The sequence below is a fragment of the Zonotrichia albicollis genome, chromosome 1, assembly GCF_047830755.1.
Source record: "Zonotrichia albicollis isolate bZonAlb1 chromosome 1, bZonAlb1.hap1, whole genome shotgun sequence".
NCBI classification, from domain to species: domain Eukaryota; kingdom Metazoa; phylum Chordata; class Aves; order Passeriformes; family Passerellidae; genus Zonotrichia; species Zonotrichia albicollis.
The window spans coordinates 21,797,324-21,821,493 of NC_133819.1; the positions used below are offsets into that span (position 1 = coordinate 21,797,324).

At 40.0% G+C, this 24,170-nt stretch overlaps 2 protein-coding genes and 1 long non-coding RNA gene across 14 annotated transcripts in view; 2 read left to right on the forward strand and 1 right to left on the reverse strand.

The window, feature by feature from the left end:
- Positions 1–18: 18 nt before the first annotated feature.
- DBF4 (DBF4-CDC7 kinase regulatory subunit) lies at positions 19–13,941 on the forward strand. Of its 2 annotated transcripts, none has more exons than XM_014269582.3 (12): positions 19–159; positions 1,275–1,453; positions 2,869–3,063; positions 4,159–4,209; positions 4,752–4,821; positions 4,951–5,027; positions 6,482–6,512; positions 6,788–6,833; positions 8,499–8,627; positions 11,020–11,134; positions 11,443–11,570; positions 12,709–13,941. In XM_014269582.3, exons 1-12 carry the CDS (start codon positions 114–116, stop codon positions 13,772–13,774), a joined length of 2,133 nt encoding a protein of 710 aa, XP_014125057.2. In that variant the 5' UTR covers positions 19–113; the 3' UTR covers positions 13,775–13,941. The 2 variants fall into 2 exon arrangements, with proteins under 2 accessions (XP_014125057.2, XP_005480331.2); XM_005480274.4 differs by having other exon boundaries at positions 6,791–6,833.
- LOC141728242 (uncharacterized) lies at positions 8,864–20,715 on the reverse strand. Its single transcript, XR_012579109.1, has 2 exons — positions 20,131–20,715; positions 8,864–10,537 (listed from the first exon to the last, which is right to left on the reverse strand). It is a non-coding gene; the product is annotated as an uncharacterized LOC141728242 (long non-coding RNA).
- Positions 20,716–21,509: 794 nt separating this feature from the next.
- The window catches only part of ADAM22 (ADAM metallopeptidase domain 22), a 136,630-nt gene continuing 133,969 nt past the window's right edge, over positions 21,510–24,170 (forward strand). For 5 of the 11 annotated variants that reach the window (XM_074535592.1, XM_074535590.1, XM_074535619.1 and 2 more), the window contains exons 1-2: positions 21,512–21,703; positions 21,879–22,045. In XM_074535592.1, coding sequence (XP_074391693.1) covers positions 21,646–21,703; positions 21,879–22,045 — 225 coding nt within the window. In that variant the 5' untranslated portion in view covers positions 21,512–21,645. Of the gene's footprint in view, positions 21,704–21,878; positions 22,046–24,170 lie in introns of those variants that run through there. The other 6 variants (XM_074535599.1, XM_074535607.1, XM_074535637.1 and 3 more) reach the window with 4 other exon arrangements.

Sequence of the window (24,170 nt, forward strand, 5' to 3'; positions counted from 1 at the left end):
GGGCAGTTGGTGAGGGCGCAGCAGCGCTGCGGCGGAGGCGGGAAGGCGGCGTGGAGCGGTTGTGCCGATCGGGGCTGCCGGCGGAGCAGAGCACGATGTGACTCCGCGGGAAGATGAAGCCGAGCGCTGCCGAGGCCGCCGACAAAGGAGCGCGTCCCCGTAAGCGGCGGGGGGCTGTGGGCAGCGCGGGGGAGCTGCCGCCGGTCGGGCCTTTCTCAGGCGGTGCCGCCATCCCGGCTGGGGCTGTGAGGCGCCGACGCCGCCTCGTGCCGGGCTTGGGCCCCGGCCGCCCTCGGGCTGGCGCTGGAGCGGGGGCGGCTGGAAGGGCCCTCGTGTGTTGTGGGAGTTACTCGTACGAGCGTGCCCCTGGTGTGTGGGACATGGCCGGGCCGCCGCTGGGCCAGCTGCTCCCCCGGGCTCCTCTGGTGTCTGTGTGGAGGGCTCCTTAGGCCCAGTGTGAGAACGCACCCCCTTTGCGAGAGAGACTCTTCGTTGCTATTGCAGTCGTGTTAATGCGCTCCAAACTTTAGATTATCCTTGAGAGGTTTAATCTGCGTGCTCCAATTAATTCCAGCGTTTAGAGTGTTAATTTTTAAACAGTCCTGGCGTGTGTGTTGTGAGTATGACGCTGTATTTAGTCGGTGATCATTACAGAATTTTCCTTGCACACTTGCTTATCATCCATCTTTTCTGTTTAGATTCTGGATCAGTTGCACCAATCTCCTAATTTTCTTATTTTTCTAGGTTTTTTTGTCTTCCAGATCCTACAAAACTGAGTGCTGTTCCTCTGTTCCTTAGTGTGCTCATAAGCCCTAGAGGATTTTGCAGCACGAGTAGTGGTTCTGCTCCCTTGCCTGCCTGGGACTCCTTCCGGGAGGGAAGGAATCAATCCCTAACGGAGGGACTGTTTTGCATGTTGCCTTTTTGTCTCCAGAAGAGGCCTGCTTACTTCCTGTGGCAGCTCTCATTGTCTTGAGCTTCTCCAAAAGAGAAACAACTAGGATTAAGCGAGTGAGGAAGAAAAACCAGTGTAAAACCAATATGTGTAATTGTGCTTTGAGCAACGTGGTGTAGTGAAAGGTGTCCCTGTTTATGGCAGGGAGGTTAAAATTAAATGATCTCTAAGGTTCCTTCCAGCCCAAGCCTTTCTATGCAAGCTTGCTCCATCCATTTCCATAATTTAGGAATTTTCCTTTTCAAAAATAAAACCAAAGTCCAGTTCTGTTTAAATTGCCTGGGTTTTTTTGTTTGTTTTTTTTTTTTTATTTTCCCAGAAGATGCAATACAAGGAAAACCAGAAAAGATAAGATCTTCCCTGAAGAATGTGAAGAAAGACACAGGAAAACCGGAGAAACTCAAATTTAAGCCGCTCACTGGGAAAGTGTTTTACCTCGATATCCCATCAAATGTGATCTCTGAAAAGTTAGGAAAGGACCTCAAAGAGCTGGGAGGGGTAAGTTAATTATAGAGACTTACGTGAACCTAGAAGGAAATGTGCACATGTTGAATGCCTTTTTTGTGTTCTTTATGACTGCATTTTAATATTACTTGTAGTTACCTGAGGTGGTGTCTTATTTTTCCATCTTTGTCTTAATCCAAATTAAGGAGCTTATCAGCAAACTATTCTGTGGGTTTTCAAGAGAAGCTGCTTTCCTGATTGGAACAAAAGTTCTTATTAGGCAGTTTTGTTTACAGTTGATTATTCACCTGGCTTAAGATTTTATCCAAAATCATAAGGTTTCGTTGTTCAAGGTGATTTTTCTTCTGCTGCTTCTGACTGTATTGACATGTTTACATGTTACAACTCACAGTGTTCAGCTGAACCTGAAAAAGACTAAAGGAAGAGTTTTGTATCTGTTTTCTGTAAGTCAGCAACTTCCCTTAAAATTGTTTTGCACAGGGTATCTTAGTGACTGTTTTTGAATACTCTTAAACAATAAATTTTATAAACATCTTAATAATTTTTTCCTAATTCTTCTTTCTGTATGGAGGGAGCTCTTTGATACAAGCAAGTACAGAATACTTGTGTGGAGGGCACTTAGAAGTGCCTCTCTCTGTGTATCCTGTTTCTGTAAAAGATCCATAGAGCAGAATTGAAATGCACAGTTTCAAGTTGTGTGATTGTGCTTTCCACAGTGATGAGTGGAAAAGAGGAAAATACCTCAAACTGTACAATCTGACATGAAATAGCGAGGCACTTGCTGTTGGTCACACTGTAGTTGGCAGTGAAAGAGACTGAAAGAGCAAAGTGGAGGAGTAAACTCAGAATTATGACATTTTTATATTGCTGAGTAGGAGAATATGAATCTACTTGAGACTTTACCTTTTTGAGAAATGTTGTGGAAAATGTACGTGGGAAACATGATAGCTATCCTGAAATTTTAGTTTTTCTGCTAGTCCTAAACTCAGTGAATGTATAGCTTCTTGAAGACTGTAAATCCCATTTGCAAACACCTGTCTTTAAGTTTCCCTGAACACTTCTGTGTAATTTCTGTTACATAAAATTAGAGAGTTGCTTTTCTTAAATTAATATGTTATTCCTTAATGCAGTGTTTGTGTTCTTGTAATTGTAAAGTATTACAGGTAGGTAGTATAAAATTATAATGACCAGAACAAAGCAAAGCTTTTTTAATAGTTATTACAAAATTAAGAAATTTAAATTACAAATTAGAATTTGTGACTGGGAAGATGCTAGTACAACTTAATTGTCATTGTCATCCAGATATGTAGAAAATATTTTCTTGTTAACTCAGTGTTTTTGAACTTGTTTGAGAAGTTTTATCACTTTCCTTTAAAATATTCAATGTACAGTTGAGTTACTGATCTATTGTCCTGAAAATATGACTTGCTTTATATCTTTATATTTAGAGAGTGGAGAGTTTTCTTAGTAAAGATATCAACTATCTGGTGACAAATAAAAAGGAGGCAAAATTTGCACCAACTCTTGGCCAGATTTCTCCTGTTCCTAGTCCAGAATCTGCACCTAATGGAGGAAATGGTTCACCTCATCCTAGCAGCCGAAAAGATCGACATGATGGCAGTTCATTCAAGATAGCAGATACAGTAAGTTTCTTAGTAATAATACTGCAAATCAGGTGCAGTCCATGGGATATGCTCCTACAGTTGTTCTGATTTTGTTTCCTAAAGGTGGCAGCAGTTCCTTGGGTGAATAGGCATTTTTCTTTGAAACATTCTTTTAAATTTATTCAGGCTAACTTGTTAAACTTGAATAACTCAATTCAGCAAATTTGTTGGAACTTGTTTTAAAAAGGATCAATTTTTGCAAATAAGAAGAGTATACCCAAATATGTTCTAATTTACTATGTCTGACTTACAACACTGATGTTGTGTTTGACAGCTGGATCAGGCACATCCAGTGATTTCTGTCTCTTTAGCAACACAGCCTATTAAAATTTGGCTGATTTATGTTGTTAATGCTGACATCGGCAGAAACACTCTCTGATAGTAGTAGGAATAAAATTGAGCATTATGAATATTAAGTTTTTCTTACCTCTTTCTTAGGGAATCACATTAATTGCAACAGTGAGTATCTGAATTTATGGAGGTTTATGTGAAGTTTCTTACATGGGCAAGTCTTGTATCCTTTCAAAATGCAGTTGAAAATCATTAGCTGTACTATATATATGGTACTTATTTAGAAACATGACCAGGCTGCAGGCTGGTCTTTGTGTTGCGTGAGAGAGGTCACCTTATTTTGCAAACAGCCTGGGTGGGTAAAGGCAGCTCATTATGAATGAACAGCAAAAAGTGGAAAAAGGAAATGCAGTGGTGATTGAAAAGCACGGGATAAGACAGAGGCTGTGATTATATTCATGAATATAATTTTCACAAGCCCAGCTGATGAAACTTCATCTTTTAGTGTGTGTATCACTGGCTGCTTATTCCCACCATGTGCTTTGTTCCAGCACTAACATTGCAGTGGCCTTCTTTGGCTGAAAATCATTACTTGTTGGGGTTTTCTTGGTTTTGGGTTTTTTCCTTTTCACTGTATCAATCATAATCCTGTGAGAAAGATACACGTTATTGAAAAATTGGCAGTAGAGTGAACAAAAGCAGACCCTTGTAGCTAACATGTATTTGTTAAGAGCAATCTGAATTATCTCTCCTCACTACAAATGTGTTTCTGTTTTAATGTAGGTACGTATGAGCAGAGGAAAGTCCTTGGTTGAAAAGGCAATCAAAGAACAGGTAAGCCAAATAATCAGCAAACTTGTGCTTCAGAGCTTTGGTGGTTTGTTTTTCTAGAAAACAAGCAGTTGCATAAGTGGCCTTAGTGGTTCTAGAGAGAAGTCAGTCATGGAATACTCAGGCAGAAATTGAGGATTGTCCTAAGTGCAGTATCAGGTATGTTTTCGGGCTACTTCTGAAGAATTGAAAGTCTGTGGAGTTTTAGGAAAAGTAGTAACATTTGTTAGGATTGCTAATGTAACCAGCATTTGACAGGTGCTCATGAAGTTAATGTATATATTCACAGTCTTCAGATCTTGCTGTAGAATGTGACCATAAAGAGCAGTGTTGGTTTTCTGAAGGTTAAATGTATTCTTTTGATGGTGAAGTGCTGTAATACAGAGAGAGGCAGAAGAGGAGTCTAGGAGAGTGGTATTCTTTTGGCTAGAAGCAAAGCATTTTCGTTTTTTTTCTCAGCTTTCATATCATATGTTATATTTTTAATTATTTTAAGTAACTTCTATGCGTTGTTTAAGATTATTAATTTAGTTTATTGCTTGCAGGACTTAATCCCCTCTGGTAGTATACTATCCAATGCTTTGAGTTGGGGAGTGAAGATACTTCATATTGATGGTAAATATTTTTGCTGACTTGAAAGTGTAACATTCATTTAATGGCTTTTATTGAATTTAAAATATTAGAAGTTCTGTCAAACATACAAAAATTGAGCCAACTGAGTATAATTCTCCCACTTTTTGCCAGATGTTAAGAATTGCATTGAACAAAAGAAAAGGGAGCTCTATCTCATCAAAAGAGCAGGCAGTTCTTCTAAAGATGTGGTAAGTGCCTCTCTGCCATTTATAAAAATGCCATTTGTTTCGTTAGCTAAGAAAACACAAAGTACTGAGGACTGCCTGCTGTGAAGCTTGTGGATTTTATTTTAATGAAGGTATTGCTCATTTCCAGTTTTTCACAGACTAGTATGTCTTGTGAATTGATTTAAAAACCATCTTGGATAATACAAAGTATATGCTGTATATTTCAACATTATTTAAAAATAACTTTAATGGTAGCATTGATTCTATAGTGTGTAGAGCTGTGCTCTTGCAAAGGGTATCTGAGAGTCAGAAGTGCTGAAGCGTCTGAAATTTCCATTCTGCGCACCTCAGAAGTAAATAATAAAATGTATTGTTGTTTTAGTATGATGTAGATGGCAGCTAAATTGCCTTGTATAATTTTCCCTGTGGCACAGTGATTAGAAGTTCTTTCATTTTGATGGGCTATTTTGAAAAATCATAGTTATGTTTCCTGGAGAAGCTGTCTCTATAAGGAATCTGCAACTCTTCCTTCATAGAGAACCAGCATAAAGCATCTTGAAGCTAATTTGCCAAGTATGTGGATTTGGCAGAAAGGGAAAATCCCCTTTTCTCAGGATTTTAGTCTGTGATGTAGTGAGACATTAAAGCTTGTAGCTCTTGCGTGCTCCATCTGCAGTTGCTCTGTAATTTGCGCAATTGTCTGGTTTAGCCAGCGGGCCTGATAAATAAACAGAACCAAACTACCCAGCATGTGTTATGTTGTTTTGGAATGTAATGTTGGCTAGTTCTTGAGGCCACATAAAATCCTCTGCCAAATCATCGCTGTGTACATGGATAGCAGGTGAGGATTTTTTGCAAATAATATAAAATGAGTTTGTACTTTTACCGGAATCAATTACATTTAACAGCTGATACTTGAATGTAACTTCACTTTTTTCTGAAGACAAAATTATTCTTCTGCATTTTAGTCTTCATTGCTAAAAATAATAAAAGATGCAGCCTGTGTAAACCCATTCAAATGAAAAAAATTGTCTTAATTGGAAATACTTGCTGTTCTACAGGTTTTGGTGGCATTTTGCAGCTTGCAGTTAATTAGGATTTACAAAGTGTTGTAAAAATGTTATCTGTATTAAAGACTGAACTTTCAGCAATGGCAAGATATTTTCAGGGTGGAGGGAGTAAATGTATAAATGTACCTGTGTTTCTTTGTTTTGATTTGATTTTAGAAAAAATAAATTGAGGCATCTGAAGGAGAGCACTTTCCTTTCTGTGTAGCAAGAAATATTTCTTTGGGAAACATGTTGTCTTGTTTCAAAGTACTAATGAGCTTAGTTTCCTTAAAAATTCATCTTGAGTGTATGAGGTCATGATTAACACAGGGAGACTCATAACTTAAATTATGTACAGCTAAATCTTCAAGTACAGTGCAGAATAATACTCACAGGGATTTTATACCATCTCTCTTTTTTTAATAGGGAAAACACGTTACTGCTCCAAAGTCAAAAAGTAAGTACTGCAACAATTATAGAGGTTTTTGGCTTGATTCATTTTCTGAATGCTTAGAAATGTGCTACAGTTCTTCTGTGGTCAAATGTGGTGTTGTACTCCAATTTGTATGTCTAAGAAAAGCATGTAGAGAAACGTCATGGAAATCAAGAGTTTGTCAAAACCTGTACATAATGAGTCCTAAAATAAAGTCTGCTTATTTATTAAGCCACTGGAGCAACTTGATACATGATGAAAGGTATTTCTCTATTGATTTCCTTTTCTCCCCCTTTGAGCAGGTAGACTGAAAAGTCCATTTATCAGAGTGGAAGATAGGAGTTGGTAAGTGTTCTCTTCATGCATTTAGTAATGTGGTTCTCAAACTGAGTAATTCATAATTACTTGAGGAAGTGTGTCCTTAAATCTCAGTTCCTTTCAACTTCCTGACTTCAGATGTCAAGTGTACTGAAAATGACATACAAATGTCTTTAGCTGCCAAATGAAATTGAGCAAGTAGAAGTATAGTAGGGAATATTTGCAGTAAGGTGAAGGAAGTGGCAAGTGAACGCGTAACTCCAGTTTGTAGATCATGAGGATGGATTCTTTGGGTTACTTCCTACCAAGGAATGAAAGGGAATCATGAACCTTTACATCTTTCCTTAGATCCAAATCTTGTAATGCAAAACTTTACATACTGAATTCCACTCCTGTAGTTCCAGCTCAATTACATTCATCTCCTGCTGAGACTCTTTAGATGTAAGGAAAGTGAAGATGTTAGTTAAAATAATAAATTAAAACTAGGTTTAATTTCCTGTTCAATAATTTCTTTTTTTAAAGGAAAAATTAAAGGTTATTAATCTGATTTCAATATCTACTTGTATGAGGTCTGATACTTAGAGCCTTGAAAAGTTTCACATCTTTCTGGTCCTGTAATCAGTCAGTCTTTGTTGTGTAAGAAAATGCCAGTTCGCCAGAAGTTGAGAGAAGAATGAATTGCAAAAAAAATTTGGTTCTGCACAGCATAATTTGCACCTTTAAATTCCTAAGTAACTTCTGAGTTATGGTGTTGTTTATAAGCACTAAATTCTTTGACCTGATATCTCTGACACTTTCCTGTTTTAAAAAAAAATCATCTAAACCTGGTTGTACACTGTGAGTTGGCAGTAGGTATGAGGGACGTGTGGATAGTGGGGAGAACTGGACCAACAGACTTGTAAGGAGAAGAAATTCATATATAAATATATGTGAATTTCATAATGTACTGAAAACACTTGAAACACTTCTAAATATTTATGTAACATAATGGTTTTTAATGTTTGTGCAACATAAGAAGCAGTTCAGAAACAGAAGGTGATGCTTCACTGGTGTATTATGTTTTCCAAACTTGCTCTTGTAGTTTTGCCTGGGTAGCTTATAATAGTAATGTGGGGACAAAAATCAGACTGAACTCTACCATCAGCATTTCAGTCAACTGGTTATTCAGTGTGTGACTTTTGACATGTCCTATTTTGGCAGTTTTTAATCTATTCAGAGCACTGGTGGGGTTGTTCTAGTATCTGAATGTACAGAGTGGTGTACAGGAATATTGTTTTTCTGTAAGAGGTCTGTTTTAATATGGTGAATGGTGAATTGATTTTTTTCTTTTAAGAAAATGCCAAAATAAATTTTAAAAGCATTGGATGTTGGGGACTACTGTAGCTACTTCTCAGGAGCACAAATGCAGTCATGTCCAGATTGTTCTTGGTTTTATTGGTAACCCAACTCACAAGAACTAATAGGCACACAAGTCATATGCCAAGGAATGTGTAAGACAGCTATGGAAACTGAAGGAAAGTATCAAGGAAGAAATGAATGACTTATTCTAAGATACTTATCTGTTTAGCATTCTGTGTATGTCATGTGTAAAAGAGAAACACTTGTTCAGTATTTTGGACCTGGAGTAATGTATGCAGTGAAGCCCTTTTCCATTTTTGATGATTCTCATGCACTTGTTTTGTGTTAATACAGCCAGTACCGACCATTTTATCTGCAGTTACTGAGTTTTCCATTTCTGAACTATTGTGTTCCAAAGCCATATAGTCCATTTGAGGTGGATAAGAAGTATCCTGGTCAAAAGCACACTCAGTCTAAGGAAAGGTTTGTTGAAAATTTTATTTTATTGAAGTGTGGGTAGAGGAGAGATTTGTTCTCTGAATTATCCCATGACTAAAAAAATTAGTGTACTAAAATAATTTGTCAACTTCTAATTTTCTGTGTTATGTAATACTATTAGACTATTAGCCATGTTTTATCAATGTATCTACTGCACTGTTGGTGTCTTTTTTATCTGTACCCTCTTTATCCTGTCTTTAGTCCTTTTTTTGGGCACACAGATGCATACATCCAAAAATGTGGCCTTCTCCTTTCACTGTGGGTCAACATAAGATATTTCTTTCCTTTCTCCCACTGGTTTCTTCTTTGTCCTCATCTTGGATGCTGTTCAGTAAGTATTTCACAGGAAGTGGGTTTCTTAAGACTTCTTTTGTATTTGTCCATAAAGCGCTGAAATAAGTAGTTGAACTTTTTAAAGCAATGCTGTTCAATCACAGTGCCTACCCATTGTTGATAATTCATAGAAATTAGATAGCCTGCTAATACTGCTTCAGCTCTTCAAAGATGAAACGTGGATGCCAGCTTCCCAGTGGAATTGCAGCTGGCTTTACAGCAAGAGTTTATGTAATACATTTTGGCATTCAGGCCCGATTTGAGCACTACAGATGCAGTTAGAACTTCAGCAAATCAATTTTATGATTTGAAACTATTTAAGAGTTGTAATTAACTGGTTTTTGTGAATCAGTGGGCTTTTAAAATTTAATACCTGCTTTTTTCATTGACTTCTAAAATTAATTCGTGTGAGAGATGAACTATATTTATGTGGAGGGTAGCTTTGCTGTATGTGGAACTTTCTGTATTTAGTAAGTTGCTGCTTTTCTGTCCTTGTGGCTGGAGACTTACTTAGCTGTGATACCTGTTTTCTTCATGAAGTGGCTTCTCCACAGTTCTGTCCAGTCTTGACCGTAACACAGTGCTGGAGGTTTCAGCTGATATTGCCATGATGCTTTTTTTTTTATGTTTTTTTTTTCATTGCAAAGAAGATAACAGTATGAAAAGGCAAAAGACATATGTTGCAGGGGTTACTGCTGTATTAATAAGGCTATTTCTGATTGTGTCTCTTCAGAGGATGTTGGAAAAGCCCATTCTTTTTAAAGCATAAAAAATCCCAAAAAGACAGTTTCTGTTTGGATGGATTAAGGAACATGATATATTAAAAAATTCAAGATTTATATTTGAGTAAATATTCCTAATTAATACTTCACGTGGGCACATACCAAAGAGATGCTTAGGTGGGAGAATGGTCACATTCACCTTCTGAGTGTGAAACAGTGTCAGTTTTGGGGGCAGGGGAATGTTCACTTGTTTTGTTTTTACCTGGAAGAAAAACCTGTTGAAGCAAAGTTGTTAGTTCTACTTGCTTCTGCATTGGGCAAGAGCTGCAGCTTTATTCAATCTTCAGATGATGCATTCTATTGCTTCAGTCCTGCTTGCCTGGTTCTCTCTGAGTTTGACTGTTTCCAGAGGGAAGGTGTGAAGGCTGGTGTAACAACAGTTAAAGCACTCTTAAGAGTTCCCTGGCCTGGGGAATGCTGGGGCAGGATGTTAACAATTCATTGCTGTGCTTTGTAAGCATGACATTTTTCACGACAGATTTTTAGATGTAAAGTCCTGAGCTTACATCTATGCAGATACTTGGTAAAATCTGTCAGTGATTTTTGGCTAAACAGGGAGATGGAACTATTCCTTCAAAGTCGAGGGAAGTAGAGTTTGATGGCTTTGCTTTACTGCTGGCATGTCAACTGTAGGTGGTTTAATAGTAGATTGCAGCAAGCAGTAGTTCTTCCCAGACAGGGATGCTGAAGATCCTGGAGCAGCTGTTGAAAATCTCTTCATATTTTAATGTCCAGGCAGAACTTTAGGTTCATTTTTTTGCATTCTCACTTAGCCTTTACCTAGAAAAACAGGACAAAATGGCATTTGGTCAGCATATTCTAATTATGTACAACCAACAGTAGGTGTTAAAATCTTAAAATCTTTTTTTTTCTTGCTGTTTCTAGTTTGTGTTTTATCAGCTGTGCACAGAGACTTCTAAATGTCCTTTGACTTTTATTTGTTTAGCAATTTTGTATTATTTATTCTGAGTGAATGATAGTAGTATGTCTATACTAACCTGGATGTTCTATGCTTACATATAATTCCACTGGGTCTGCCTGTCTTCTTGCAGTAAATATTTCTGGGTTTTGTTTGTTGGATTTTAAATCTAACTATAACTCTTTAGATTTTTTAAGTACTGACTAAAATGATGTAAATAGTTTAAGGGGAAATAAAGGTTTGTTTTGGGAGTGGCTTTTTTAAGTGGGTAAAAATGAACCTCCTGTGAAGGGCAGGTTGAGCACTCAGTTCCATGTTTGACTCATTAATCTTCTCTTAACAGAAACAAAATAAACAGTGACAAGGATTGTGGAATGCCTGCTCCATTTCCTCAGAAGGACAAAAAAAGGAGAGGATATTGTGAATGTTGTGGGAAGAAATATGAAGATCTGCAAACAGTACGTGAAAAGTCAAGTGTATGCTTTGACACCATCATATCTCTTTAGTGTGGTATCACCAGAGGTTTCTCTGTAATTTTCTGTTTTACAATATTTTTCTGAATAACCAGCAAATTAGTATTTTTTCCTATGTTAGAAGCAGCAATTAAGAATTAAAATCTATCTCTGACAGCTGTAGACACTAGTAATTCATGTCTTAGAGATGCTGGTAGTAAACTAATGATATTTACTTGCTCCTTGTTGTGCTCTGGATTTGTTTATTGATATCTGTAATGTTAGATTTATTTCATGTTTTTTCTTTATTGCAGCATCTTGAAAGTGAGCGGCACCGAAATTTTGCACAAAGCACACAGTATAAAGTTGTTGATGATATAATCTCAAAGTTAGCTTATGAGTTTGTTGCATACAAAGAGGATGAGACAGGAAAAATAAAAAGGTGAGTTACATATTGTAAATTCTGAAGACTCTGTGAGTCAGGGCACTGAACATAATGTTAGTTTTGTCATTCCTGATTTGAATAGAACAGGATAAATTCATATTTTCAAGGCTGAAATAAATTATGGAAATGTTCTGTGAGGTTGTATGTGGCAAATCAGTTCTGTAAAGCAGAACTCAGGAAAAAAAATTAAAAGTGCAGATGACATTAGAGAAAGTTGAGACTGAAAGTTGCCAGAAGTTCTACTTATGTTCAGCTCCTGTAATACAAAATCTACTGTACTGAAATATTGCTAACAAATACAGCAATGTCTGGACATCTTGTTCTGACTGCTTTGTCTAAGGACAGCAAATTGGTCAGCCTGGTCTCCTTACCTGTGGAAAAACTTCCTACCTGTACTCTAAGCCTCTTTGCTTTTGTGCTGCCTGTGGAGGACAGAGAAAGCAAAGTTCCCTTCTTTGTGCTCAAGAGCTTGAAAGGGCAAGAAAGGCTTGTTTGGTGTCTTGGGCTGTAGGCACCAGGGTCTTTGTTATGTGAAGCAGTAACACTGTTCAAGGTTGCTCTGATTTTTTGGAAATGAGTCAGGAGATAAGGAATAACTTTCTTGTTTATTTCTTCATTACTTGCTTTTTTTAAATAAATATGTTCTTAGTGAAATCAAAGGAAATGCAAATAGAATCAAACAAGTGATAGACTAATGAAAGCAAGCCTTTATTTCTTTTGTGGTTTCAAAATACTCAAAGTTGTTAGGCTTGAAATCCTGTCAAGAAAATCATATTAATTTTGTGTGTAAATATCATAGAACATTTGTAAGTATTTATAGTAATTGCATTTTATTAATTTACTTCTTTTGTTCTTAATGCCACTGTAAATTGAGATTTTCTGAAATACTAGACTACATTGTGTGTTTTTAAAGCAATGGCATGAGCTGTAGAAATCAGTAAGAAAACATCAAAACTATAAGGCACTCTGATTGTGTAGAAATAGCATGTCGCTACCCTAAATATATCTTTCCTTGAGGAGTCAAAACAAAAGCCCCTTTGTCAGTTCAGCTGCTTTTAAAGAATCAGTTGCATATCAAGTTATGTTGCATGGGGATTTTTATGTTTGCTAATATTTTTAAACAATTTCATTGTAGGACAAAATGTAGCACAGGATGTTTTTCTCCTATTATTGGAAAGATAACGAGACCAGATGAGCTGAAAGAGCGACTGAAAAGGCAACGCATTGCTTTGAAAACTTACTCCTGGAAGGATACTGCAATGCAGGCTCTCAAACTGGATTGCCAGACTGCAGAAGTACAACCAAATTCTGTGCCAACACCTACCCCTGTTTCTGCATCTGTCTGTTCAGTTCTTTATTCTCACCCATCACAACCTTCAGAACTAAAAAGTAAATTCAGAATTAATAATGAAAATACTAAGACTGATTGCTCCTGTGCTGTGAAGTTACCAGAGACTGTTGTATCATCAAATTCCATACAACCACCCCTTCAGAAAACTGACAAAGTGTATACAGAGAACTTGTCTCAAGCTTCTGAGCTGTTCAGCAAGGAAATACTGGAACCAGATGGAAGTAAAAAGAAGGTACAGTGTTTTCAGGAAGGAATGGACACTTACAATTCTCATACCCAAGTTACAGATTTTAGTGAAAAAGACAAAAACTTACTGCAGCAAAAACGAAAATTAAATAATTCAGTAGTTCTACCAGCAAAGTGTTTGAAAAAAGCAGATGCCAATCCTACATTTGTCAAGAAACATCACGATGTATGTGATAATCATCAACAAATGCAGCACAATGTCGTTCTGGAGGCTGAGGTATCTGATCCTGCTGTGAACAAAGAACTTAATGCATCAGCTGCCAGCACTGCCCACAGTTCACCGTCTGGCAAGCTGCACAGAAAAGTGAAGCTTAATTTGAGGAAGAATAAAAGAGAAACTCAAAAACAGAATGTGGAGTTACGAGTAAAGAATTCAGATGGACTGTGTGTTCCTGAAGAGAAGAGAAGCACTTGTAGCTCATCACTGCAGACCCTATTGGAGTTATTTCAGACAAGTGAAAGAAACTCAGAATTTGGAGGTTTTTCAGGTTACACTGAGAACAAATGTTCAATGAGCATAAATGATACATGTGAAGGGCAGAATGCAAATGTTTTGTGGTCATTATTTTCCTCTTCATCCTCATCCCCATTTTTTGGATTTTAATACTGGTTTATTTAATATGATTTTGAAATTGACTTGAAAACTTAAGATTCTATTCATGAAGACTTAAATTGCTGTATTATATGTACAGATTATTTGGTTTTCAAGTTTTTTAATGTAAAAGCTTCTGTATATGTAAATAAGAAAAATAAAACTGAGTTTGGCTTTGGTCATGTGTTTTGGGGTTTTTTTTAAAGGTACTGCTTTATTGTGTCTGGTAAAAGCCTCTGACCCCACATTTGGATTAAATGAATTTCTAGTTAAAGCATGATGCTGCTGCATTTAGATAGTGTAATTTCCTAAACTCATTGACTATGATACATTCCAAGTAACCACATTAAAAATAACTGGATGTTCCACTGCAAGTAGTCCATTACTCATGGATTATTGATGTTTTGCTAGCATTTGGTTGCTTCCCTTTTCTGTTTCTTCTGCTGCTTTAATAGAGAACACAGTAACAAAGATGTATTACATTCTTTGACTACTCTGATGTATTATTATTATTATTAAATTAAAACTACCTCTATTGTGTGTTTCAGCTAGTAAGAAAGCAGTTAGATGCATGTGTTTTCATTGGGGGAAAACAAACAAGAAATCAACAGGACAGGTAGATTTCTGACCGACTTGGGTCATTTGTTTGATTTTTCTTTCAGAGTAGCCAGCCTGTGGGATTGGCTTTACTCAGAAACTCAGAACACAAGTGAGAGTTGGGAAGACTATTTTTTTAATAATGCACATCTTTACCAGAGCTGATTTCTTTCAGAATTTCCATATCTGTAAATCATGAGAGGGCACAAATATAAAATTACAAGAGACAAAGCTTTATTAATACATGTAGTGTGCCTTAAGGTCATATAAGAGATCTCAACCACAGAAATTACTTTCATTAATTTTTGCATAAATTACTTGTTTGCATTTTCATCTCTTGCCCATTTAATCTCAGATTCAGTGCTTTTACAGTTGAAGTGCTTTAATGTTGCAGGCTATTGTATGTCCTTTATAGGCTGTTTTCTGTGATGGGTAGGTAAAGCTGCCTGAAGTGCAGGAATAGGTGAGGAAAATTATAAAAAATATTTCTTTTACAGGGGATGTGAATTGAAAGCTTAATGACAGTAGCTTCTTAGGGTGTTACTGTCAGCTTTAAAGGTGACATCCCTTATTCCTCTGTTAATGTAATTGCATGTACAATCTGTGAAGACTGCTTTTGGCTTCAGCTTACTGGTCACTTCTGGCTTGATTTATAGTTAATTCTGATCTGGATTCACATCCAGAAAATATAGAAAGCCATTACAGAAATGAGCAAAATTAACATTTTGAAGAGGACTTGATCTTGAATGTGTGTATCTGTATTTATTTTTTGCCTGCAAATTACCAGTATATAGTACTCTAGGACTGGGTCTGGAAAGTGAAAGATTGAAGTAGTTACTTTGTTCTTCATTTTGAATGACACTTTAGTGATTGCTTTCTGGTTCAGTGAGTTCAATATATTTTAGGAACAAGTGTTTTGGCTGTTTTTCTTCTATTGAGATAATTTTGTTCAGTTGGAGGGGTTTTTTGTCGGGTTTTTTTGGGGTTTTTTTGTTTGGGTTTTTTTGGGGTTTTTTTTTTTGGTTTTTTGTTTGAGGGGTTTTTTTTTTGGTTGGTTGGAGTTTCTCTGGATGTGGGTTCTTCCTAGCTTTTTGTTCAGTCTTGAAAGTAAAAGTTAGAAAACTTTGCATTTCCCCCTAAAGCATTGCATTAATCTGCCAGTAAGTATCTCTTTCTTCTGCCTCTCTGCTTCCATCCCTGGGGCACAGGTTCCTTAGCTGCCCTGGTGGCCTCCACCTGTGCATGGCTACTGATACAGATAAGGATTGCTGCAATGGTAAGGGTGAATGTCACTGTTAGTAAATCTACTCATCAGATAAACAGTGTGTGTGTTTTGCGCATGAGTAAATGCAATCCTAGAACATGTTAGCTCAACAGGCACTGCTAAGACAAGTTTTGAGCACATTGGAATATGGCTTTAGAATCTTGAAGGGGAAAAAAAAATAAATTGAAGTTTGTCATTAAAATATGAAGACTATTCATTGTAACCCAGAACAAGATTAGGAGAGTCGCTGCTACTGGTTGCAAAAAGCAGCTCTAGTCATGATGCAGATTTTGTTTACTGGTCACTTTAGTGTGTGTTAGAGTCCACTTTGTCATATGTTCACTTGGTATCACAAGCCACAGTAAGCCTATTAACTATTTCTAGAACAGATTTACTCAGCATATTTAATTATTTAAATGTATTTATTATCTTTTAAGCTTGTTTAAAAAAAGCTCCCAGTTTTTACAAAAGTTTGAATGTGTTTATGTTACAATTTGAAAATAATAAATGAGGAAGGGTAGTTACTAGAACATGTCTCTCTGATTTCCTCATAGAGAGGAGAATTGAGTATTTTCAAAATATGTGGCAGTGATTGTGGGAAATGTCAAACAGTTCAGACAAGGCCTACCTCTTTGGTTTCTAAAACTGCACTTCTAATGGCAAACCTTGATTTATTTGCATGTATTTGTGATAATTAGATATTGAATAATTACAGTTTGAACCTTCTTCATAAGGATTTCTTCAAATGCACTTCATTTTTGAATTGTCTCGCTTTCTGTGACTTAGGAGCAGAAATGTTGTGTCTGTTCAGGTAAGTTACAGTGGGGCAGTAAGGAGGAGAGGAAGCAGTTCCCAATCCGTGTGTGTGTGCACAGGGCTGTTCATACAGACTACTGTGGGGATTAGCAATGCCACCACCACTCACACATGGGAGGTTCTGCAGGGACCTCTGAGGTTGATGCACTCAGGTAAGCCCTGTGCTCTGCAGCAGCATCCCTGTGGGCAGCTCTTGCCCAGCCTCCAGCTGCAGAACACTTGGCACAAAGCAGGAGGTGACTGTAGGGCTGGCTTTCCCCTCCAGCATTGCAGGGAATTTAGTTACAACCTGAGGTTTTGGCTCCTTAGATGTACCTGTGAGGGTGTGTGCACCTTCACGCCACACCTGAAGAGGCTCAGCTCTGACACACTCAGCTCATGTAGCTGGTGATGGTGTCTGTGAAGCTCTTGTGGCAGCCTCTGAGTGAAGCAATGTCGAAAAAATGGTAGCTGCTCTAACTAGTGGGGCATGTAGACATGGGACATGTTCTCCCTCCAGCTGGAGAATCTTTGTCCATGTGGCCTCTGGGCCATTGGCTAATAATAACCACCAGGAGCTGATAAAGACTGTTCACACTGGGCTTTTTAAATCATGTTGACAGTTGGTACCACAGAAGCATCAAATTACAGTCTACCTTGGTCTTACACGCAGTACTCAATGGTGGAAAGCACTTCCTTGTCCCAGTTTCATACTCTAGATGCTTAGAATCTGAGAACTTTAAGACATGCAATTAAATTGTGTAAAGAATTATGGGAAATTCCTGAAATAGTGAAGTGTAAGATAAAACTACAATTAAATGTGATCAAGCATTCATATCCTTCTTGCATGACTAGTTTGGATTTTACTTGCATCACAGCAGGAAATGGTCTCCCCTTTATCCCTCTCATTTTTTCCATTATGCTTCATCTCATGTAAATATTCTTCTGGAAAATAAGCTATTTTCTTTCAAGTGCTTACTGCCACTCAGATTTAGCTGTAACCTCTATATGCATCTAATCATCACTCTTGAAGACAAATGAGGGGAAATTTTAGCAACCAATTGATCCAGAGCAATTGTACAACTTTCTTACACAGAATATATGTAGGTGGACTAGAAAATTAATACCAAAATTTATTTCTTAGCATAGCTAGTCCTCTGGACCCTGTAAAGAGATTATTTATGCTTGTTCTTAATAGCAAAAAGAAAAGTAAATCCTGTTGGTAATAGCACAGAATCACCACTGATAATCTGAAGCAGGCGAAGATAAATGTGAGTTAAGTCCATTAACCAGTTTACCATCTCTGAAGGTGACATAAGATGAACAACTTGGGTTTTTTTACTGAATTCTGCAAATGTTGCTTTTTAGTTCCTTGTTTTAGATAGTGCAGTTATCAAAAATAAATGCAGAGCACCCCAGATACAGCACTATAAAAAGATTTGGTAAGGAAAGCAGAGGTTTGGGTGTAGTCCAATTTAATTTGGGATAAAGAAGTTAAAGATAAGAGGATGAAGAAGTAGATTCAGGTGGCTGTCTATAATATTTTTATTTGTTTGGGATTTGTCTTGGTTTTGGTGGGCGTTTTTGGGGGATTGTTTTGTTTTGTGTTGGTTTTTTCATTGTGTTCTGAGTTTTTTTTTTTTTTTTTTTGTTGAATGGAGATCTCCCTTCAAGATTCAGTATTAAGTATTTGTTGAGTATGTGGACAGCTGGGCACAAACCCCAGACTATCACTGTGACCTTCAGTACTACAGGCAGTGGAGGAGGTGGTGCTGGTGTCCTCTCTGGGAAGTAAAGATGGGACACAAGGAAATGGGAGGCAGCTGCAACTGGTGATGCTCAGATTGGACATCAGGACAAAGTTCTTCACTGAGAGGTGGTTGGGCACCAGAAAACGCTCCTCAGGGAAGCAGTCCCCAAGTCAAGAGTTAAAGGATTGGATGACACCATGTTGTGGTGTGTTTTTAGGTAGTCCACAAAGAGAAGGGAGTTGGACTTTATGGGTCTTACAGATCTCTTCCAACATGAGGTATTCCATTAGTTGCTAGAAGAAGAAAAAATCTGTCCCCTGATGTGAAAGAGCTCGTGACTCAGAGGTGGATAGTCTGCCACAGTCCACAGCAATGTTGAGGAACTCCCAGGAAAGTAAAACTAGGAAGTGAATCTCAATGTTCACTGCCTGATTTTCCAAATTAATGTGAAATTGCCACCAATAAGATTTAAATATTTCTCTGTTGTAGATATCTTTTTGTGAAAATCCTTTCTTAGGATTTTTTCCCTTCAGAGAAGTTAAGAAGCCTCAGAAACAGAATGTAAACAATGTTTATCTGCTGCTGTAGAAGGCAACAGGTGGATCCCTGATTGGTCTCATGTAGATGTTTAGAATTAGTCACCACTCACGGCAGAGCTAGCTCTCTCTCTCTGTCCGAGCCACAGACCTTTATTTTCATTCCATTCTATCCTTAGCTTAGCTAGCCTTCTGAGATGAAACTTTCCTTCTATTCTTTTTAGTGTAGTGATAATGTAAAATATATAATGAAATAATAAATCAAGCTTTCTGAACATAAAATCAACATTTTCGTCTCTTCCCTCATCCTGAAAATCCCTGTAAACACTGTCAGAGTTCTCTGAAGAGTTAAGCCTGTCAAATCATTCATTTCTAATCAGTGTGTACAATTAAGAAGGGATTTCAGACATAAAGATCAGGATTTACTTCCTTCAACATAGATTAGATCCTTCAACATAATAGTGATCTAGATAGTGACTTAGATCCTTTGACATAATATAGAAATTTTCAGAATTTATTTAAGTTTTCTCTTGAGAATTAATCTTTAGTGTTTACCACAGAAGTGATAAATAAATAAGCCAAAGAGTAGAAGATATAAATGAGAGAGTTTGCAAGGAGAGGAATATAAAAACTTTTTCAGCTGTGTTTTGGCTAATTCCTTCTAGCACACACACTTTTTAAATGCTTTTATCTTTGTATTAGTTGGCTGTATTTCTAAAGAAAAAAAAAAGTTATAAATATTATTCTTAAAATTAGTGAAGGGTTTGACCAATACAGAGTTGGCATACTAAAAAAAGAACTGCATTTATGAAACATATGTATCATACCTCACCATACCCACGGAGGACACAGACTGGATAAAACTCTGCATTCATAGTTAGCTTAAAGCAGCCAAGCTTTGGCTGGCACTAGGTTGGTGAACCTTCCATGTGTAACACCTACACTACATCTGAACACTGGTGAGCAAGAGAAAAAAGAATTCTGTGATGTATGTTCCAGGAAATGAGTGTATTACTGTACTGTGTATCTGCTGCTGAGTGGTGCAATGTATACCCAATGTCATGGATTCTCACAGAAATACTGACAGAAGCAGCTGTGAAATAGTGTGCCAGTGGGGAAAGTTTGGTCTAACTGAAGTAACCGTAGGGGTTGGCTGCAGCCTGAAATGCAAGGATTTATGACTTTCGTAAGAAAATTGAAGCATCATATTGTAATACTGATTTTTTTACTTTGCTATAAATAGTACTTTCTCATTCTCTTTATCCAACTCACCCATGGGCTTCTTGACACCCCACACAAGAATTTTATAAACTAATTTTGCATTGTTTCAGCAGCTGCTTCAGGCCTTAATGGATACTTTGAGGTAGTATTGTATCTTGCCTGTAGTACCTGACAGCAGTATAAGCAGGACAGCACAAAACTTACTTGCCACTTTCTCCTCAGAATTGCTGTGTATTTCCACATGCAATACTCTTCTGTTATCTTCACCTTGTTGGATTGTCATTGGCTGTCTTCATATCACAGAAACAAACTCTGAGAAACTGAATTTCCTCAATCTATCCTCTAATAGGTTCCTTTAATAAGATTATATATGTAAGTAAGACAAGCCCTTCAGAGAAAAGGGGCCAGGAGTGCCGGCGTTCCCTGTCGGGTGGCTCCGGGGAGCCGCTGTGCCCAGAGCACGGTGCTTCCCGCGGGGAGCTGTGCAAGGCAGAAGGGAAACGCTCCAGAGAGCAGAAATGGACGTGCCAGGTATCCTGGCTGCTGTCAGTGCAAGCAGTGCAAATAAAGTTGATCTGCATAATGCTCTTAAGATATTTTGTTTGTTTGTTTGCTCTTTTAATCTTTGAGACTACACTGAACAGGAGCTTTCAGTGGCATTATCTGTGATGCCACCTCCTCCTTTGTTATGTGTTTACAACTGGTAAAAGCCTTGCAGTGGGTAGTTAGGCTTCGTATTCTCTCGCCTGGATCGGTAGCGAGCTGCATCGGCCGCTGCCCTGCCATCCCTCCTCCTCTCTGCGCTCACCTCAGCTGCGTGCCATGGCCGTCCTTGCTATCGCCCCTTCCGAAAGCGGCGGGCAGAGAGGGGCCTCAGGCCACCGCCACTCTTGTCCCATTTTCATAAAGATGTGTTGTTAAGGGAGGTGGGATACGCCGTGCTGAGAGGCAGCGCTGCTGCTCTCGGCTTCCCGGTAGGTGGGAGTGTAGAATTGGGTTGCAGACGCAGCCAATCCCTCCGCTGAGGGAGAATTATTCTCGCGTTTCAGGGAACGGACATCGTGGGGACTCCTTGACACCTCGGCCTCTTGCTTAGTCCAGGAGAGCATGTTGTGACGTGAAAGGAAAGATTCTGCCTTGTAATCCTCTCGTTGTTAAAAGAGCCAGGAGAGAGTAGAAATTTAAGAAGGGAACAAAAAATGTCGTAGAGAATGAAATTAAGGTTTGCTCAGAAAATGAGCACGTAAAGGAGGAGAGAGGGGCCGACGGTGGTACGGGCAGGGAGGGAGGGAAAACGCCCCGGCTGCCTCCCCGGAGAGCCCCCGCCCTCACCCGCAGCTGTCAGTGAGGGCAAGTTTTCGACGGGGGTTCTCTCTCGCAGCCCCGGAGCGGTGCGGTACCGGGGCGGCCCTACGGGGCGGGGGCGACTGCGGAATCCCTGCGGCGCTGCCTGGGCTCCGGGGCTTCCCCTCCGCTCTAGCCCCGCTCCCTCACGCCCTGGCAAACGACTACATTTCCCAGCACTTCCCTCTTCAAGCGGGCTCTGCGGGGAGCCTCGCCGGCTCTCGCCATCTCCTCCGCTGGCAGGGGGCTCGGCGCGGCGGCGGGGCGGAGCTCGGCAGCCCCGGCCCCGCGGCAGCCGCGGCCCCGCAGCCCCCCCCGCCCGTGCAGGCGCGGAGCCGGCGGCGCTCGGCGGCGAGCGGGGCGGCGGGCAGCGCCATGCGGGCTGCCGCCTGCCTCCTCTGCCTGGCGCTCGGCGCCCTGACAGCGGCCGCAGGTGAGTGGCGGTGGCGGTGGCGGGGCAGAGCCGCCGCGCTTGGGGCGGGGGCGGCGGGGAGGGGGGGACGCTGCGCCGAGGCTGCTGCGGAGCCCCGCGGAAACGGAGCCCCCGCTGCAGCCTGCGCGCCGGGGGCGAGGGCGCAGCCGGGTGACAGTGCCTCTCTCCTGCGCAGGAGGCGCCGGGCCGGCCACGGCGGCAGCGAGGCGGCAGCGGGGCGAGAGCCCCTTCGCGGAGCGAGAGAGCATCAGGCCGCTGCGGCTGGTCTCCGGCGAGGGCGGCGGCGGGGCGCGGTGGCCGGCGCTGAGCACGCGGGTGCGGAGCGAGGCGGCGCGGGCTCAGGTAAGCGCCGGACGGGGGCAGAGGGGCCGCGCAGCGGGGCCGGCAGAGCGGAGATCCCGCAGCCTCCGCCACGGGGGCTTGCACCGCCGGGGATAACGCTCGGGGCAAGGCGATGCTCGCTCGGCTTCCCGCAGGAGCGCGGGGAATGCCCGTCCTGGGCAAGGGCGCTCGAATTGGTTAAGGTGGTCCCCGTGCCTGTCAGTGCCCTCCCCCGGGAGGCAGCGGGCCCGGGCGGGCACAGCCCGCTGCCTGCGGCCGCCGGGGCACCCGAAATGAAAGTTGCGGTGCCTTTGCGACAGCGGGGCTCCGAACGCTGCGGCTTCATTTCGGCTTGTGGCTGAAGCGTGGGCAGGGTGGGTTTGTGTTCTGGGGACTCGGATGTGTTTTTAAAAATAGAAACTGTACATCGGAAGGGAATTGCTTGAAATGTAACATGTGAGCTAAGCACAGGATTTAACGTACATATTGCTTGCTACCCAACCCGGGGTGTGTTTTCAAGTTCCATAGAATCATATAATCATTGAGGTTGGGAGAGACCTCTAGATCATCGAGTCTAACCATTAATCTGGCTCTATATGTGTTAAAAAACATATTTTGATCATATGGAGCCCAATCCCTATAACTTTTAACAACCTCATTTTGTATTAAAATACTGTGATTTTCATCTTGACCGCTTTTGTTTGAGGTGGTACATGGCTGTTACATCTGAAGGAAAGAAACATTAAGTCCATATTGTATTAGATGTAGAACATAAAATCTGAACATTTGAGGTAACTGCTGACATACAAGATGAGTTGCAGGCCTCCGTTTCCTCATTTTCTAATTGACTGTCATGTGTTTAAGAAACAAAATAGATGAGAAATTGTCTCATATTTCTTTTTTATAATCCATGAAGTATAAGCACTGACAACTTGCATTCTCTTTGTTTTGTTAAATAATAAACAAGCTCTTCATAGCATATGTATTTGCCTCTAAATGTGATTTACTCTATGTAAAGGTTTTTCAGATATGATGAGCGTATTTACGGTACAATAATATACTCTTCTCAAAGTTCATAATGCTTTGTTCAAAGAAGAAAAAAAACTCCTTTAGGCATTTCAGGATTCTTTGAAGACCCCCAAAAAGTCACAAGTTCACACACTTTGTGACATGTCTTTTAAACTTAGTAATGGTTGCATTTAGCTTTAGTATTAGACTTAAAACACTGGTCTTACAGAACAAGCTGCTAATTAATGGGTTTCATTATTCTGAATGTCTCAGCTTTTATTCACCAAATATTAAGCTCATGAAATTTTCAAGTTATCCTGATCTAGTTAAGTTGTTAGTATGAATATTAGTCTAAGCAGAAAAATATTAGTAGCATGGATGGTTTGGAAAGGGTTAAATATGTTTACTTCACAACAACCTCTGCAGTAAACTAATGTTAATGTGTAAAAGCTCTGATGTAAGTGTAAAAGCTACTACAACTTTTCTTCTTGATCAAGAAGTTTCCCCACTGCTGCTTAAAATATTCCCAGCCTCTTCCACGGTATCTGGTGGTTGTTACTCATGGAAGGATACAGTAGCTGACAGTGCTTTGGACAAAATAAATTGCCAAGCACGCCGAAGGAACTGGAATGAAGCAGCGGAGACTTTCTGTGATTCTGGCACAGAGCATGGTCACATCCTAATTGCAGGATATTGCATGCCCTTCCCAGGGATCTGAGTCAGCTCGCCGGTGATGGACCAGCAGCAGCGCGGCTGCCTTTGCTGTGCTCCGGTTGTGTCAGAGCTGCATTCAGGAAGGTGCTCGTCAAAGTTATGGACTAACTTCAGAGTGAAGTTTTATGGTGCTTTTGGGTGTCTGGTGAATGTCACATGAAGTAGAAAGATGCTGGATTCTCCTCCCACATGAAGAGACACGCCATGCCTGCCCTGAAGAGTTAACAGTCAGCGGCGTATAAAGAGTAGGGAACAGAGGTGTCGTCTACATCAATAATGTTCCCATATGTATTTGATTGTTTTATGGTTAAATACACTCTTGCTGTCTCCATGTTCTGTCCATTGCTAATAGTCTTTGAATAGCTGTATTTGAGAGTTAAAAAACCTGGTCTTGAACAGAGGTTTCAAACCAAAGCTAACTGCC